The following is a 19687-nucleotide window of genomic DNA, read 5'->3' on the forward strand; positions in this document are numbered from 1 at the left end:
CACTGAGGAATGATGAGGAAAGAATGTGAATTTAAGATTGGGATTGCCCAGTGTTGTTCTCCAGTGCAAGGAGACTGTAGAAGAGCTGCCTCTCAGAGGACTGATTTAATACATCTGTTAACTTGATTTGTATCTGGAACCTTCAGAACATATTCTAATTCCTATTATTGAGATGGCCAATTTTGATTATGGGACTTTTGCAAGTGTAAAGATGAGAGTGTGGTCAGACTGGCTGAATATAAAAAATGAATGTGATGCAGTAAAAAGAAGGAAACTTCTGCCCAAATTCAAAGGTGACTAAAGCACAGAGACTCAACTGATGTAACAGAAATGGTTATGATCTTTGTCTTCTTCCAGGCTGCCTTATAGTCCCTTCACAGGATCTTCCTAAAGCCTGTGAGAACTGATTGATTTCAGCTTTGGATTCTTAGAGTCAGTTTGCATAAAGTGTTTGTATGGAAGAAATCATGAGTTGTGTAGATTTGCAAGATATGAAAGAATAAGAAAAGCAGGAGAAAGAGATGACTCTAACAAATAGCTTTTGCTAAAAATAAAAGATACATGGGGGGCTTCCTCAGATAAAAATTGCCTTGAAGCTGCTGAACAGCCATTGCCTGCTTTCTAAAATTTGATCATTGCAGGCTGCTCTGCATGCTGCTAAGGAATCCAGAGCACTAAGCAGCAATGAGAAAGAAGGGGTGAGGGCGGAGGGAAAGGAAGGTATTGAGAAATGGAGGCAGCACAATTAAAGGCAAACTTCAAAGAAAGCTCTCCAGGTCACTAAGCAAGCTACATCTGCTTGCAGCAGCTTTCCTTACAGCTCTGAGTGGCCATTTTCTAGATTGCTTTGGTTTATGGTCAAGGATAAGCACTCCCTCTGGAAATTACTGAAAGCAGCATGCTACATGATTGCACAAGCTTATGAAGTTATATTTTAATTATGTTATTAAAGCTTTCTCATTTTTGTTTTTATCTGTTTACCTTCCTGATTTGTCTGGATCACACTGTGCTGAAAAAGGGATGCGGTTCCTCTTGAATTGTGCTGTGTGTTCATAATTGGATGGGTAATAAGAATGAGTGAAACCCACTGCCCATAAGCAAGTTGAAATCTATATTCTTTTTTCTTTTAAGGAATTGAGGTTGGAATGGGATCAGGTGAGGACTGTATAAATGTTTTTTAGTAGTAGGGAAAGAATGTCAACCTGTCTCATTTTGTATTAAGCACCCAGACATAAGCTGGTGAGCAGAGGTTATAATCTCTGCACTCACCTTGGCTCTTTCCTTCCATTCACTGTCTTCACTTTCTTCTGATTTGAATTTCATCTACGTCTGTCTCAAGGGACTCATTTTGGTAGGCTAGCTTAGCACTTCCCATGGGAGAGGTTGTTTCAAGTAGTTGGAAAAAATAAATAAACTCTTTTGACTCCAGTAGAAGTCTGACGTAATTACTATTAAGGCAGGGGAAGGAGAAACAGCATCAGCTACTGTGTATTAGGGTGTTGTGGGTTTTTTTTTTTGTTTTTTTTTGTTTTTTTTTTCCCATAAGAAGCACTATATCTTATCTGCTATGAGGAAGTTTCTCATTTATCTTTATACTTTTCAATATTTGGTCACAGTTGCATTATGATCCTGTTTTGTGATAGAATTTGTACAAAGAGCTCACGTTGTATCTCTAACTGAAACCTGCTGGTGTCCAGCTTTAAAGAATGTTAATGTCATTGTTACCAAAGAGTGCTTGGAGTGAAGAGTAGTGGATGACACTTGCAGCCATTGGTTCTGTTTTGCTGCAGTCTCCATTCCTTATCATTTAGCTCCTGAATCACATGTTGCTGTATGACAATAGCACAGTGACAAGCCAGAGAGGTGAGCTTTAGGGATTTGTGGGAAGGTTTTTCTCTGGTAATAGTTAGATAATTGTTTGGCTAAGAAAAACAAACAACAGAGGTGATTAAATAATGCACCTTCACCTGGTCAGACCCAAATTCTCAGCAGTGCACATTTAATTTGTATTCTGAGGGCAACTGTTACTATACATGGACTCATGTATAAGGTTTTTTTAAAAAAGAGAGCTACTGCTTGTTATCTGTTATCTATTGTGTGTGAAATGTTTCAAGATATTTTTAGTTTTCCTACAAAAATAAATGATCCTCAGTGCTTTGATCAACCTGGTACTACAGTTAAAAAAAGAAAAAAAAAGAAGAAAGGAGAAAAAAATTGCAATCTGTCATCTTTGACTGATTACTTTGAGCCCTACCTTGTTTTATACATTGAAGCTTCACTATTTTAGGACTTGTTACCTGAGAGGTAACTGTACCTGAACTAAATCAGTTCACCTCTACCAAGTTCACCACTGCTTAGCATGTTGAGCTGTCACTTCATACAAACATCTTTCCAATGTAATGTCATGATTTATTTGTTCAGTCAAGTCTATTTTATCCTGCTTCCTCAGCTGAACTGGCTTTTCATTTTAAGATAAGACATTTTGCGGTCTTTTTTTGTGAGTGTATGGCAAAGGAGAGGGAATAGGACTTCACTCTTCTTAACAGGAATATGTGGCACTGAAGGACAATAGTGGGCATGGTGGAAGCGGGTTGATGATTGAGTTAGATGATCTTAGTGGTCTTTTCTAGCATTAGTGATTCTATGAGCAGTCCTATCTATTTTTGACATGAGCTCTCCTGTAGCTTTTGGACTGAGGAAGTAAGTGAAGCTCTTTAGAAGAGCTGTAAGCTCAAGTGAGGCAGCGGACATTCATGTGAACACATGTGAATAGTGTGCTTCTTCAGGGATAATGCAAGACTTTCAACCTACCCTCAGACATAGCACCCCAAAAAACCACAAATTTTGATGAAGTAGCTTTGTCTTGGGAAAGGCACTCATAAGTTTGCTCTGTATTCAGAGATGGAGATAATCTAAACACAGCTGCAGTGTTTTGCTTTATACCTGAACAACTTTAGTATTCTGTTTGAAATTGTTTTTGCTTCCTAATTATTTTTTGAAGATTAATGTGCGTCAGGGCAGATAAAATAGAATGTATCCTCATTCTGTAAGTGCTGAAGTTGTCATATTCATTATCTTTCATTTTCACACACACAATAATAATAACAATAATTAAAAAATAAAATAAAATAAAATAAAACCAATGGTATTTTGGTTTCTCCAACAAGCTGATGTTTTCAATACAGTTGGATAACAAGCACCCAGATAGTTTAAGTCTAGGTTTATTGAAACAGTGTGATTAAGATTTGGATTAATAAACATGAAAGAAACAAGTAGAGATTCAGGAAATTATTAAAATCTCTCCAGTAAAATTATATCCTTTCTTAGCTTTGTAAAACTGAAGGAATGAATGAAAATGGAAAGACAGTGTATATATATCCTAGGAATTGTCTAATTAGCCTGGGATGTAATCTTGGATTTGTGCACTTAAAACTTTGGAATACTTGGAGAAAAACTTTCATGTTGTCCTCCAGAATACAAAAACTAAGCATTACTAATAGGCAGAGATAGCAGAAACAAAACTTTTCTTCAGACAGCCTTTCAGAAAGTCCACTAAATGTCATTCTGAGACTATGAAATTTGTTATGGACACCCACTTTAGAACTCCACATAAAATCTAAGATTATTCTGTGACTCTGTAAATTTATATATATAAATATATATTAAATTATGTCCATATATGAAATCAAATTGAAATCAGAATCAAACTTTTGTAAAAGTTTCATGCCATGATTATATTTTGCTTCACTTTTAACAAGGACATGTAGCAGAATAAAGATATTTTTACAACAAACTAAAACCCAGGTAAGAATAGAGCATACTTGCAGAACCCCAAGGGGATGAAAAATTGGAATTCAAAACACTTTTCCGGGATTGCTGTTTTTCATTTCACAGAGTGGACACCGTGCCAAAAAATATTGAATGAATCCTACTTATCTTTCCTATGCTAGCAGCACTCTAAACATGAAAAGTCATGACCATTACTCAGATACATTCATTAGAATGCAAGAAGGGAGTACAAGTTCATCCTATCTTTATTTTTTATCTAATTAATTTCTGATTTCATTTTCAATATTTCAGATTTCATTGAAAACTATGAATAACATTTCTACCACATACCTGCCACTTACGATAATGTCAAGAAGCAAAGAACAAAGTGAGAATTCATGAGAGAAATGGAAGAAAATCTAAGCAAAATATGGATAAATTTGTTGTTATTTAAATTATATTATGTGCTGCATAGGAATATAAAATAGAATCAGTCGTAAGTCCTTCATCTTCTCCCATCCTCTATAACACTGAAAAAAAAAAATTATTTCAGGAGACTGTAGATTGATGTAAACCTAACAAAGGAAAGATAACATTTAAACACTGGCAATTAAAACTGGAAAGTAAACTGCCCAGATTATTATGGTATCAACACGAGAATACAGAGTGCTTTTATTATAAGAACTCCATCAGAAAAACTATTAACTGTGGATCTTAAACCTTCATTTTTTATATATGCTAATAATCATTATTACAGGCTTGGCTGAGGCAAGCATCTAGTGTACCATAATAAACAGCTATCATTCCCCTAGTTCAGAAAATGCAGCACAACTGAACAATGAGAGACTGGAGGTTGATGTGAAGAAATGAAACATTTTTACAGACATCAGAAGGTTAGAAAGAAAACAGAACTTCACAAAACATCACTTGTTCATTACCTGTCCCAGAGAGTAGGTGAAGATTTTGCGAGCCTGCCCTGGAGAATTCTAGGTTGCCATAGGCAGGTTGGCACCCAGGAATTTCGTACCCTGCAGCATGAATAGAGGATAAACCATGGCTAGGTATGGCTCATAAGACATACGAGTGATAACCTAGCTAGATTTGCTGCATATCAGTAGGCTATGGAAAAATTTGGTAATATCATACTTTTAAACAGTATTAAGTCTACAAAACAGGAAGGTGTTCCAGTGCACACATTGACTGAATTTTCTGGTACAATGTATGTTGTTGGACAGAATAGGCATTTAGGATTGACTTTATCATGGCTGTAAATGGATGCAACTCCACCTGCTTTTCTGGAGGAGTATTTGCTCATAAGAATTGAGAATAAAGCCCTTTTATTTTTTGCATTGTAAAAACTCAAATTAACCAAATTTATGCTTCATTGAAAGAGGGTCACCAAAATTCCTTCTGAGCACCACAGTCAGAATATGTTTAATAGTTTTAATTAAATCTGGGCTGAGGTTCAAGTTCCACATACCAGGTTCCATGCACATCTACCGGCAGCAGAAACAATAGCTGCAAAATATTTGCTGGAAATGAAAAGCACAAAAGAAAGCAATCTGAACAAGCAATATAAGCCACAAATAACACACAGCAAAAGCAGATCCGGAGCCCAAGAAAAGGCCAACAAAACAAGCAAATTAGCAATGAGATCTGTTGTTCAACATTAACATCAAGCAATGCTGGTAAGATTCAAAATGCTCTGTTCAGTCCTCAGTCAAGCAAATTGTCACTCAAGTCAAAGATAGTTTTTCCTGAGTAAAATCTGAGTAAGAACAGTATTAGGCCTCACAGAATATGCCAAACAGTATTGTTTTAATGCTTTGTAATATTAGAAATTCACATTAAATTCCTTGAAGGATAAACAAAATAAAAGGTAAGATTTTCCTAACTCAAGCACATTCATATTTACGAAATAGAATTTTTGCATTGATTTTCGCTGTGGTCAGCGATCACTGTACATGCAGAAAATCCTAACTTGCAGTCAACTAGTGGTGACCTTTCTGATGTTCCTATAAACACATCTTTACAGACAGGGACGTGTTTCAGGACCAACAGCTGTGCAACAAAGAGCAGCAGAGAATCTCCACAGTTATGAATAGAGAAAACTGAGCTACTTCTTGTAAGTCCATGCGAGAATGGGTTCACTTTAGGAACTACCAGCAAGATTTTTTAGGGTACTCTGGGGAAAAGAATTATATGAATTCCAGTACATCGCTCTAGTCACGCCACCGAGCTATTCTTTGAGAAATGAAGGACTATTTCAAATATCTTTTAAGTTCTGTACTAGACTTGGATTAAGTACATGAAGAATCAAAGAGAATACAGAGAAATAATAGATGGCTTGAAGTTTAAGTGCTGTTGTCTCATGAACTTACAGCAATATTAGTTTTAATTCAAAGTGGAGCCGAGGACAAATGTCTGAAATTGCACTATTTCAGCATCATCAATTCTTCAGTGAGTCGTCTGTATTACTTTGAATTATGTATCTCTAACAGCTTTCCTGATGTTCTCAGATATAAATCTCATAATCAATTGGTGTAGACTTACTTAATACATACCAGTGCTGTAGTAGTATTCTCTATGTATTCATTCTCAAATGTGAGTGGCAGGAAAACTGTCCATAGTAAGAATGGAGATTTGCAAATGGTCTCTATCTAACCATCTACTTTGTATCTGCATGTGGAATTTTAAACTACTCCTAAAAATCATATCTTAATTTTGAACAAGAGTAGGGAATTCGGCCACAGGTTTTTCCAGAATCAATGGAAATTTTTGAAACTGTTCTATTTTGCACATTCCTCATTTTATTTTAGGGCTCACAGAGGAATCCCCAATACTAGTTTGCTAGCTTCCAAATTTTGAAATGGTTTTGTCTGGTTTTCAAATCCACAGGATTAATTAAAGTGGTGTTCTTGAAGTAAAAACATAATCTCAGCATGGACAGATCTCTGCAGTCTTCACATCCATTATCTGCTTTATTCCACTTAGCATTTGTTAAACTAACCTCTCTCATATCTTTTACTGATAAACAGCAAGTAGCTTTGGCGTAGGAAATCCTGAAAGAATATTTTAAGTCTATGAAGTTGTGAGCTGATTTCATAGAGAGCGGAGGAGTGTAAATTCCATTTTAGTTGTTTGCTCAATGTTTTTCTTGACATTTTCCAGCAGCAAGTTCTGTGTAATTGCTCCATAAATGAGCTAATGCAGTTAAGAAAAGCTCTGCTTGAAATGTGGTGGGTCTTACAGAAGCTCTCCAAAGTGACTTAATAACATCCTGTCTTAGATAATCAGTGTCAGTTGTAGTGAGTGTAATCACATTTTCATGTGCAAGATTTAAAAATAATTAGTAGCTGTAAGGTTTGTTTATTTGCCAAATATTCAAATACAAAACTTGATTTCTCAGCTATTGCAATTTACATGGGATATTGTTCTACCACTGGCAAATTAGAAATCAGCAAAATATGCATACATATATATTTGTCTAAAGAAACTACAAATTTTAAAGGAAAAATAAAGGAAAATTTTCCCACATCTGACACTGTCACTCAAACAAAGTTGTAAGAAGGTTGTAAATACTGAAAAATAAAATAAAAAAACCTTATTTCTTATGGTTTTTATAGTCATTATATAAAAACAGCAGTTCATTAAGGGAAAAATATGTCTCCCAACAAACTGACAATGAAACATTTCAGATTACCAGACATTAAAATGACTTTTCATTGCATTGTAACATAGTAAAGTAACTCATTTTCCTTTCCATTCTATAGAGCTTCATTTATCTGTCACTGATGTGATTAAGACAGACTCCTGTGACAAGTGAGGTTTGAACTTGGACATACTGTTGTAGTCTGTTTCCTTGTCTTGTCTTAGAATATTCAGTATTTTACTTCACATACTGTCTGTGGCTCATCTGACAGTAATCACAGATGATAGCTGCATACATATAGCCAATTTGGAAAAATAAAAAATTGGATTTCTCATTGAAATATGATCAACGCTTTATTGTGTTGCCCACAGAAGAGCAACTACTGACTCGTTGGGTTGGGTGGCAGAAGGCCAAACCTTTCCCCTCTGAAAACTCAGAAGTATTTTCTGTAGATGGGAAAGAATATGTCCTGGTCTGATTTTAGTTTAAACTCAGTGTGTGACCTGAGAGAGTTTTGAATGCTACCCTTAAACTGGGTTGTGCTATTATGATTCCTGTGCTTGCCCAATTTAGCCCAATTTTACCCCAATATGAAAGAACCTAAGCAGAAGAACAGCTATTTTTGCTTCTATTAACACCATGCAGCTATTTTAGGGCCATGCTTTTATAAACACTAATAACCATGGATGGAACATTGACAGAAAAAGCTGGAAGAGCTGCAGGGACACCTTGGGACATACTGTCACGACTCTACCTCCACATCCCATCCTTTTTGAAGGAGCACGTGGTGGTGGTGCTGATTTAGCATCACACACTTGTGAGATAATGTCAGCTGCACTCACTACCTACTTTCCTACCAGTCTTGCCAAAGTAGGTAACTGGCTGTCATCTTCATGGAACAAAGGCTGGGGCTAATAAGAATGTCAAACAATCCATTTTCTGTGTGGGGGTGGCAGTTCTATTTCTGGAATTACCCTGAACTATCTATGACCACAGCATTAAATAATGCAAAAGTGCTGCAGGGACTGTAACAATATATCTTCATGAATATTTGAAATACAATTTCCTAATTGAAAAACAGGCTCCTATGGAATTATGTATCCCCCTAGTTGAGTTTATGATCTGGTACCAAAATGACATTTTCCCTCATTCTTATCTTTCTTTCTACCCCACTGTTCTAACAGGCTACTGCCAAGACTTCTCTTCACCTCCAGCTTCACCCACTTTTGTTTCTCTTTCTCCCAGGCACTACAGTCCCTACTCAATACACTTCTGTTATGGCCATGCTCCCCTCGGAGCACCTCTTCAGCATTAGCTGCTGAGGTGAAAAGACCATCCCTATGTCAGCTCTCGGGAAGCCTGATTCAACTGCCATGAAGAGTCAGGGAGGAAGTTTTGCTCAGTCTCAGGAACTCCTGCCTGGAGCATGTTTAGCTGAATGTGATCTATGGAAAAGTTAGTTGCCAAGCTTACGTATCTCTGTTGTCAACATACCTTTTTTCTTTTTTTCTTTTTTCTTTTCTTTTTCCAGATACTTTTAAAATGTGCAGTTCAGAGTGTTGGTAAAGTTGTTATTTCTAGCGCTATGGAAGACTTCCTTGGCATATTTTAGGTCCTTACTCCAAATAAAACAGATATGAAGACTTTTTTAATGAAGAAAATCATAGTCTATTTTTTACCTCTGATTAAAACAACTTTTTTTCTTTTCAGTAGTTATATTTTTGGAAATGCCTAAGCCATTTTAACATGCAAATATGGCATACAGCAATCCAATTAATACAGTTAAATTTTGCAAAGTGTAAAGCGTTCTCTTAAAGGAAAACTGAGTGATGATACTGGGTATTCATAACTAACATATCTATCTGTTTATCTATATTTGCTAAACGATATGGAAATTCTTTTCTGAAGTGTGTATATGTACACACAGATGTGTATGTATGTATGCATATGTATGCAATTGAAATCCACTACCTTTGGAAAATACATGTTGCTAAGTAATATATAAACCCTTGAGGTTAAGTGTTCATGCTCAGACTATAAAAATCTGAATGAATAATCATATCTGTATTAGGCATATTGATAGAATGGTTGTGGTGTGTTTGAAGCTACCTGAAGTGTTTTAGTTTGCTTGTTGATGCTGTCAGCTACACGTGTAACCAAAACACAAATTATGTTCCATTCAGACACCAGGCAATTGGTTCAGTACAGGTGTTCCAAAAAGATGCAAGGATTTATGACTAAATGAATTAGAGACCTTTGTGTTCTTAAAATGTGAACATTTCATACTCTTTGTGAACAATTCCACAGGAGAAGACATGAGTTAATCAGTCTTACATAAATTTCTTATAATTAGAAACTGGCTTAAGCTCTCAAATGAATACCTGGAAGCAGTCCACATTATTTCCAAACTTTTACTTATTTTAGCAACTGTTAATTTCGTATACACATGAATATCCATCGTCTTCAATCTAGTTCGCCATTAGAGCACAATCTAGGATTATGTGAATCTTTGTAAGGTTGGCAATAACTTCTCTTGGTATCAGTGTTGCATTTTATTGCAGCTATATGACTTCATATTCTGCCAGTCTTTAAACAGATGAAATATACTAACAGAACTGAAATTCAGCAGCTGGCTGAGTGCAATTTTACTGATTATTAGATTTGGGGAAAGAGAAACAGGTGCAGAAACACTCCCTCCTGCAACTAAGGAAAAATATGATAGGAATTAGTCAGTCAATATCTGCATGGAAATAATAATAAATTGTTAATAATATTTCATTTTGAATTTCCTACTTGAGAAGCCAATCATCTGTTTAATGTGAAAAGCATAAGCTAGCCTGGCTGCCTTGCAACTTCAAAAATATTGCTATTGAAGAAAAGCAGTCACATTTTCAAGGTTATAGATCATCTTTGCAGCACAATTCAGTGACAGCTGATAGTTTGTACACTGCTTAAATGCATTCTGTTATTTCCTAAGGGGATCAATAACCGTAAATATCCTGTACAGATGCCAAAAATATACCTGTTATCTGTAGATATTTCTCATCAGAACTATACTTGCTCACATGTTTTATATGTTCCATGAAGTTTTAGTTTTAGTAATGTCTCTCCAGTGCTGTCAGTGATAAGAGCCAATAATTTCACTGAGGCATTTATTTTGAAGGTGAGTTTTTGTGTGATGCCATATTCCAGTTTTCATGAGGAATTTTTTTCCATGTGTACAAAAGCAAGTATCAGACTGACCCGAGGGCTGTTCTTTACATTTTTACTTGGCTCTCTTCTTAGTCTGGTTGAGTAAGTACTTTTCATGTAATTAGGCCATCATTAACCACTTTATCCTAATTTATTCCTATCATAAAAGTTTTCCTCCAGCATCTCAGCAGCAGCCCTACATCTAACTCCTTTCTATGGTTTGACTTCAGGCAAGAATGTTGCTCTAGTAGGCCTCTCTGAGGGCCCTTAACAGAACCATATTGTTTCAGGATGGAAACCATTTTGGGGTTGCTGATAGTAGGTATCTCGGCAAGAAGACTGCTGTCTCTAGAAATGATTTTTTTTTTAATGTCATAATAGGAAAAACTTGGAGAAAATGGATTGGTTCTCTAATATGTAAAGACTACAAATGCTCAGAACATCAGCTGCATAAAATCACAGCACATTAAAATCTACCTTTAAAGTCCTTAATTATCAGCTTAATTCTCCCTTTTTCTTTTCTTTTCTTTCTTTCTTTTCCTTTTCTTTTCTTTTCTTTCTTTTATCTTTCTTTTCTTTCTTTCTTTTCTTTTTCCTTTTCTTTCTTTTCTTTCTTTCTTTCCTCCTTTACTCTTCCTCTTCCCTTCCTCTTCCTCTTCCTCTCGCTCTTCCTTTCCTCTTCCTCGGTTCTCTTCCTCTCTCTCTCTTCTTCTCTTCCTCTTCCTCTTCTCTTCTTCCTCTTCTCTTTGTTCTCTTCTGTTCTCTTGTCTTTCCCTCTCCTTCCTTCCTTCATCTCCTTCCCTCTCCCCTTCCTCTCCTTCCCTCTCCTTCCCTCTCCTTCATCTCCTTTCTTTTCCTTTTCCTTTTCCTTTTCCTTTTCCTTTTCCTTTTCCTTTTCCTTTTCCTTTTCCTTTTCCTTTTCCTTTTCCTTTTCCTTTTCCTTTTCCCCTCCTTCCTTCCCTTTACTTGAAGCCTCTAAGTTTGGGAGCCCTGGATCATCACTGATTCACGCTGTGCTCCAGAAAATGGACTACATAAGAAGTATTTTCTAAATATATGTAAGTATTTACCAGACACCAGCTGTGCTCGTATGTATGTTTCATACCTTTCCAAAATCCAAGATGACATTTTTAAGTAGGCATAGGAATGTGTGAATAAAATCACACTGAATGAGGTACAGGATTAACTTTACTGAGAATAGCAGCTCTTTTGTGCAAAGACTTTGTTCTGCACTTGCATAGATCCAGCAGTCCGTGACTGATGCCTCCAGAGAAATTGAAAGAACTAATAATTACGAGACATCTTTTTAAAATAGCACTTGCCTTACATGATAAGTACAATAAAGCCAACATTTCAGACTAGAATATTTTAATCGTTTCACCTTGGATGTCCTAAATTAAATCTGACAGATCAATAACTTTCATTTTCACACTGAATACACAGGCTAAAGGTCTGTTTTCTGAGCAGTTCCAATAAACTATCGGGTGAGGTGTTTCAGCAAGAGAGGGAAGTGCTGTCTCTCTGGGAATATTGTCACAGTCACATGTTTTTGGGAAAGGAATTCATTCTGGAAGAGACATAGGAAAAAAGCATTTTTAGGAGACTTTAGAGGTATCTCAGAGAAAAAACCCTCAAAATAAAGGTGCTTTAGGTCAGTTCACAAAAAGGAAAACAGGATGTACCCACACTTTTAAAGATAAGAGGGAGGAGAAATAATTATTTTTTTTCTAAAGAAAAGTGTTGGGTTAAGAATGAGTGAGCAGAACTGTCCATGATTGTATTTTCTATTGGAAATTAGAAATTTTGTAATGATGGAACAACAGGATTCTGGAACAGCTTTACAATAAGAGTAGCTGAAAAAAATAACCTAACACTTAGAAGATGGACTATGCTGTTGCCTGTAACTGCAGATATCTGTTCCAAAATGTCCATGCTCCTAAATGCCTTTTTTCATAAATTGCTTTTTTCGCCAAGCAGCTATTGTCAACAGATTTATTCTAATAATGGATCTCAGCCTTTCCAGATCTTACTCCCTTCAGTCAAGCAAATTGGTACTTGTGGGAGATCAGAACCAAGCACCAGCTCAGAGCTGCCAATGACAGGATTCATAAAGAGAGGAAGCCTCACAGAGAAGGCACATTTCATTCTACATTTCAGATCCTGATGCAGCTAATTAATTTGTCATCTAATTTCAGCTAGCAACCCATTTATCAGTGCAGTACTTTCACTTGTATACAATACAAATGCACTGAAACAGAGCAGTTGTATTTTGAATTGAGCATACTATGATTACAAAGATAATATCTAGAGAAACATTCCAAGGATGCTTCCAGGCAGCTTAAAATCAATAGAAATGTTGAGTATTCTACATCTCTTCAGATTTTGCTTCTGCTTTGTCTTCGTAACCCTTATCTTTTACCCCTGAAGAGAATGGGTGCGTTCCCCATGGATACATTTCAATATCCCTTTTGCTGAGAAAATTAAGCACTGAGTGATCCACTTCAGAAAATCTGTTCTCTGGAGAATGGGTAAATATGCATGTAAACAACAGCCCTAAAGTATCTGAAATATATTTCTGTTGTACTTTGGAGGTTAGATTAAGGAACTAATTAAAAAAGAGAGAGACTAGATTTAACTCCAGAAATTGTTATTCTTTTTCCGACTGCTAGGAAACCTGTCAGGGCTTCCTCCCGTCTGCCACCATAGTTCTAGATTCTTTTTGCTAAACTCAGTTCTTAGAGAAGTTATTCATCTCATCTCTGACTGTACCTCTGATGAAATAATTCAGTGGAATTTCCTGGGTCAGTTGGCATGCAGTTTATCTCTTGTATATCCATAGGGGTTATTTCAGTCCATCTTACACTTAGTGGTGCTATTTGCAATTGTTTCTTTCTAGTTTTATGTGCTTTCCATTATAAAGGACACATTTTCTGTTGTCTTAGGGTATGCTACATTCAATTTAAAGGCACTTATCTGTGCCATGCACTGCTACATTGGACTCTTGGGTATGTCAAATAAACAATTTGTCTCCCTGTGTAGAGAAAATTACTTTTGAGTGGGTCTCCTACCCATTCACTTTCTCATCTATTTAAAGTATTAGTTCATTGAGGGAGGTGCAGTCTCATAGGATTTGGGTGAAACAGCACACACAGTGTAACAACTCCTCATCTCAATATGGGACTCCAAGTGACAACAGTTAAGGGAAAAACTGAGAAAGATTCTAAGGGAATCACTAGAGTTGAGGAAAATCAAGAAAAAGGAAGGAAAACAATATCTGGAAGATGCAGAATTTGAAGTATGTTGAAAACAACCCAATATTCCTGGATTTGTCTGGGGTTGAATTCCAGACTAACTAATTGGAAAACTTGAAAATTACTGTATTATTCTGAATACTGCTTGAAGCCACAAAAATGTCAATTAAAATGTTGAATCTGGAATATACAGCAGCCAGAACAGGCTCAGAACTAAAGGCAATGCAGATTTCCACCTCCCATGGATGAGTGCTGCCAGGAGAAGGGGCAGTGCTGAGTTGGAGAAGCAGGCATGGTGCCAGGGCCAGGGGCAAAAACCGCTGCTTCTGCAAAGAGATGAACAATAGTTTTCAGACTACCTCCAGCAGCTTTTCCCTTGGCAATAGCAGCGGCAGGTTTCTGGCAGAGGCAAAGCGGACAGATGCTCCTGCAACTGCATACTTTATCTATGTCTAGAGCTGCAAATCCCAGTCTATTTATTTTAGAGCTTGAAATATATAGTACACCTGGCACAAAGCCCATTCTATGCTTTGAATGTGCTTTGGGGACAAAAAGTAGAAATGCAAAATTGCCAGGTGTGAACAATCAGAGCACAATTACATCTATTATGAATTGAAGGAATTATCTCCTTAAAAAATAAAATAAAATTAAGTGTTATGGAACACGTCTCATTTAGCAATTATAGAATGTATATGTTCAGGTGAGTCTTCTCACTACTTGGCTAACTCCTGCTATGCTTTTCACACTTCCTTTTTAATGCCAGAACCGAGTCTGCTGCACAAAGCAGTTTCAGACTTTATTCAGATGCGCATCATGAGCACGAAACTGTTTTGTTCAGTACAGATAATGTTAAAGTAAGATAACAACAAACTAATGTATACTTTTAAATCTGCAGAGATATAAATGAAGATTGTGGAATGATAAGAATTCAAAGATACAGAAAAAATCTCTCATGTTTAGAGCACCAAGCTTTAAAGGCAAGAAAGGCTCTGAAGTAGCACTTGGCTGAAGTTCAGGTGCTTTCCTTCAGTGGAGGAATATAGAAGGACTGTTCTCTCCAACCAGTCCCACAGTTGCCTATGTTTGGGACACTGGAACTCAATGGGAGGCTGGACAGACACAGGGCTGCCTGGTAATTATATATCTGGAGACTTCTGCTGGTTGCAAGATTGTACTGAGAGTGATGATTGAGAGCTCAGTGTTTAGTTAAGGATATTGGGTAGTGAGGCACTGGCACAGGTTGCCAGGGAGGTGATAGATGCCCCATCCCTGAAGACAATCAGGGTTTGTCCGAACAAGGCTCTGAGCACCCTGATCTAACTCTAGACGTCCCTGTTCATTACAGGGGATTTAGGCTAGATAGCCTTCAAATGTCTCATCCAACTCAAACATGCTATGATTCTATGACTCTTGAGGCAATTGAGTGCATTTTGTGCCCAGAATATGATTTGGGTCAAATATCAGAAGAGCAAGAATGTACAATTTTAGATGCAGTAAGCTTATGCTATCCAGACTGTGCAAATAATTGACATTTCAATATACTGTTTTGGATTTGGCTGCCAAGTGCAACTGAGAGCTAGTTGGACCTGAGGTTTGTAAAACCATTAACTTCTTGCAGTACAAACATAGAAACTAATGGTGTGATGTGGTAGCTGATCCCCTTGAATGAAACAAAAACACAGGAAGCCAAGAAGGCAAACATTACAGTAAGACAGAAGGACCAAGACACCTGCCAATCTGCTTCTTACGTTTGCAAGATTTAATGACACTAAATTATTGGAATCATATTCCCATCTCAGACAAAAGTTAGCACCGTAATACTCCCCAGTGTAGACTGAGGCTCTGTGCCAGTTTTGAAGGAGTTGGAAAGTATCTTGTAGCCCATATAATCAAATCTTCTAGGGATGCAGAGGTCAAGTGTTGGAGTGAGCTATTAAAAGGTGAACCTGTGAATACAAAGCTGTACTCTATTCAGTCTCACGTAATTATAGGCATTTTAACTTTCCCGCAAACCCAGCTAAAAGGCATCTCTTTTGCCAGAAATGTGCTACTACTTAGCAGCTGAGTAATGCTTTTTGTCTCTTTGCAAAGCCCCAGGCTACTGCCTGTTCCAGACCAAAGCTGCAGCCTCTTGGCTCCCACAAGCACAGAAAGCAATGGTTTAAACCAGGGTAGATCAAAGACTTGTATCTAGCTAAAGAAACTGCTTTGCTTGAGTTTTTAGCTGGGGAAGGCATCCTATCTGATAAACAGACACCGCAGCTCAACTCAGCTGATAAAAAATGTCAGGGAACAGGCAGCATTTGGTCAGCAAGTAGGCATTCCCCCTCCAATTATCTGTCAGTGTCCTAAGCGGTGCTTGCAGTAGCTGGTGACTATTTATTAATGATATTAATGTCTGTAAAGGACTCCTGGGAATGTGAGATGAGAGAAGGGGAGAAAGAAGCACTAAGCAGAATGATGTTATGAACATGATTAAGGTAACTGATATGAAAAGAGTGAGTCCTATATTATGAGATAAGTAATCCATAACAATTTGGGTTGTTTTCTTTTTATTGTGGCATGTTCTCATGCTTTCTACAAAGAGAATTTCTAGAGCTGAAGGGTTACTTCTTCCCAGCTTCATTAGTGTTACTTGTACATTGTTCATTCATCCTAACATCCCTGTGATCTCCTCTGCATAATTAGAGCTGTGAGTACAAAATCAAGGAAGGTTTAACTTTCCCATGCTTTTGTATTTCTTAAAGATAGCACAAGATTGCATAAAGGACTGCAATTCATGTTCTGCATATGTAGCAGTTATTCTGAAGGAAGGGTTGCAATCTCAACTATCACCAGAATCTACTTTGAATCACAGCCAACCCTGCACAACTGGTAACATCTGAGCTTGGTATTAGAATTCAGATATTTTTTTTCTGAAGTATTTTTCTATTTTCCTGCCTCTGAGTATAGTCATACAGTGCATCTTGTTAGATATTTCAGCAGCTGGAATTCACTTTCCTTCAACCTATCGGTCTTCCTTAGGAAAGAAACTGTACTCTTCCAGTGCTACTGAAAGGGTGAGGCTGGATCTTGGCAGCTATTCTATACCTTCAGATCCTTCAGATGGCCTATCTTAACTATTCACTAGAGTATTCACAGCTATTCACAAGACCAGTTAAGGTCTTCATGGGATGCTCTAACAGACCATTTTTTTCCTGTCTCTCCTCTTTTGCTAAGTGTATTTTAGCATCATTTCCAAACTTCCTACTGGCAACTCTCTCCTTGCTGAGAAGTGACATCCTTTCACGGTCTAACGCCCAGTGCCTTGTTCCTGTCTTGTTTTTGTATGTTTAACAGCTCCAGACATCTTGGCAGGAAGACCAGAACATGCTCACTATCTGTGTTTCTTGGCCTCTTTCTGATAAGACCGAGAGTTCCTTCGCTCTCTGTGGACCTTTGAGTGAACAAAGCAGAAGGGGAATGCAAAATCTTGCTCTCCTTCTCCCTCACTGTGATCAAGTGCAACAAGAATGGCAATTCCTGTACTCCTGGAAACAGGCATATTAAAGTGTTTGAACAACAAGTAGGGCATGAATCCAGGCCTAACATTTTCTTGCAGTGCTGGTCAACATCAAGGAAAGATCCGCGGAGAGTCTTTGGATGACTGAAATTTAGGATTTATTCATGCTTTAGTGAATGTAGTGAGCAGGAATTTTGGTATGTGCTTCTTATGACTTATTGTGATTTCTCTGAACGATAGGCCACTTCTATAGACAAAGCTAATGCCTTCCATTCCTATCTTATAGTATGACAAGAGCTTTATGCTTTTAGGCAAATTTTCCTATTACAAGTAATATATTTATCCCCTGGCAGTGACATGAACTACTACTTTCTCCCATTAATCAGACCTGAGCTAGCAAAAATAAACAAACAAATAAAAAAATATAAAATAAAATAATAATTCAAAAAATCAACAACATAAACCCAACAAACTAATCAAAACCAGTTAGAGTACTCTGATATTAAACTCTTTTTCATTGTTTTTCTTTCTCAGAAGCCCTTCCTCTACACCATTTGTTTCGGGGAATTAAACTGAGATGAGGCTACAGAAGTGAGGGCTGAGAGAGAAAAAGGAAAACTTTAAAACTGACTAGTGATGTTAACTGTGCACATTTCTTGTTTATAGCATGAATTAAAAAGAATTAGTACATTGAGTGTCAGTAGTAAGCATGGGCATAGCTTGTTAAAACAAATGTGGTTTTATACTCCTTATCAAAAGTTGTGTGACTATTTCAGAAGATGTTAAATACTTCATTAAAGGTTATGGAGGTTGAACAATTCCAGTACAAGTGTGAAAAAAGATTTTAAACAAGCAGAGGTCTCTCTGGATTTCTATAAATATGGGGTTTATTTTGTGATGGTTGGTAGCAATTTTTTGGTACGCATCTCAACACTTTTCTATTCATTTGGACACCACAAGGTAAGTGAATACTAGAAGTGAAATGGGAAAAGTGGAATACAAAGAAAATGCTGTTACTAGATTTACTGAGCCCACTTGATAGTGCTGAAATATTTTTTGCTTATTTTTATAGCCATTCATTCTGTTCAGGTTTTGTAGTATATGGCAAGTACCACATAAGTGAATAAAGAAGTAAATCTTTCTTGTGTGTTAATGGAAATGACATAATCTAAAATTAACTTGTCTACTGTGACACAGAAATACATATACTGAACAACTGTTCCCCTTCTCTGGAATCTGAACTTAATTATAAATGAAATATGACAGCTCTTAGTTAAAATTGGCTGGTCCCATTGATTCAGAAGGTGTAAAAACAAGAGTATCCCACCTAAAGACAAGGAGCAGGAAGTTGAATCACCACCAGTGCTGGGGAAGTAGCACCATTGACAAAGCATACTGGGGTACATTCCCATCAACGTGCAGAGCCAGGTATGTGACTGTTCCACTCTGAAGGCAGCAATGAGTTTTAGGAGGGTTTTGCTAGTCTGCCTTGACCCGCAGTGATGATAGGCTATGGGGACTGAGCTCTACCCCAGTATTTGTTGAGTTCTATCTGAACCATGCATCAGAGATATTACTGGCATTAGGAGGATGAAAACAGAGGGGTCTGATATAGCTCTTCAGAAGGTAATTGGCAGTATACAAAGTGTGCTTCTCCAGATGATCTGTGATAGAGAAGATTCAGAGGAATTTTCAGTTAGAGAGTCTGGACTGGGACAGGAAAATTAAAGAATGTTTGAAGCAACACAGAAACAGAAGAGCACACCTGCTCCTCTCTTTATTAGTTTTCTAGGCAGTTGAGCCTCCTCACACACTACAGCTGAGATGTTTGTTGTCTGGGACAGCCATAGACTCCAGCTGAAGCTCATTTTCCCTCTGCACCATGGGAAACCAGCAGCTGAATGAAGTTCATTTATCACTCCCGCCCTCCAAAAGAAGAAATCTATTTCCCCATAGCGTCTGCCTGAGCCAGTAATATCTAAAATCAAAGTTCTCTACAGACAAACTTCTTCAGGTTGAATCTTCTACTCATCAGATTAACTTTGTTGAACCTACAGCAATTGTACTAGGTAAGCTTTTGACTAATGCTATTTCATGCTACTTTAAAAATAAGGATTTTGTTATAGCCTGGGGTATTGTTCCTCATCCTGTTTGTTTAGTGTTACTATGAGTACTTGGACAAATATGAGCTTGAAATATTTTAACTATCTGCACTCCTGGAAAAACAGAGTGAGGCTTCATTTGTGTGAAACACTCTATTATGCTACTTTAAAGAAAAGGTTTTGGTTAAATTTGGGAGTATGGGTATGTGTAGAATTGTGG

At 37.2% G+C, this 19687-nt stretch overlaps 1 protein-coding gene across 5 annotated transcripts in view; it reads right to left on the bottom strand.

The window, feature by feature from the left end:
• Positions 1 to 19687, bottom strand: part of BEGAIN (brain enriched guanylate kinase associated) — a 140085-nt gene that overhangs the window by 55653 nt on the left and 64745 nt on the right. For 3 of the 5 annotated variants that reach the window (XM_015865689.2, XM_015865687.2, XM_015865688.2), the window contains one exon: positions 4707 to 4796. The exons of the other annotated variants lie outside the window; for them this stretch is intronic. In XM_015865689.2, the coding sequence (XP_015721175.1) occupies positions 4707 to 4796 (90 nt within the window). The remainder of the gene's footprint in view (positions 1 to 4706; positions 4797 to 19687) is intronic. 5 annotated transcript variants of the gene reach the window in all.

The sequence above is a fragment of the Coturnix japonica genome, chromosome 5, assembly GCF_001577835.2.
Source record: "Coturnix japonica isolate 7356 chromosome 5, Coturnix japonica 2.1, whole genome shotgun sequence".
NCBI classification, from domain to species: Eukaryota; Metazoa; Chordata; class Aves; order Galliformes; family Phasianidae; genus Coturnix; species Coturnix japonica.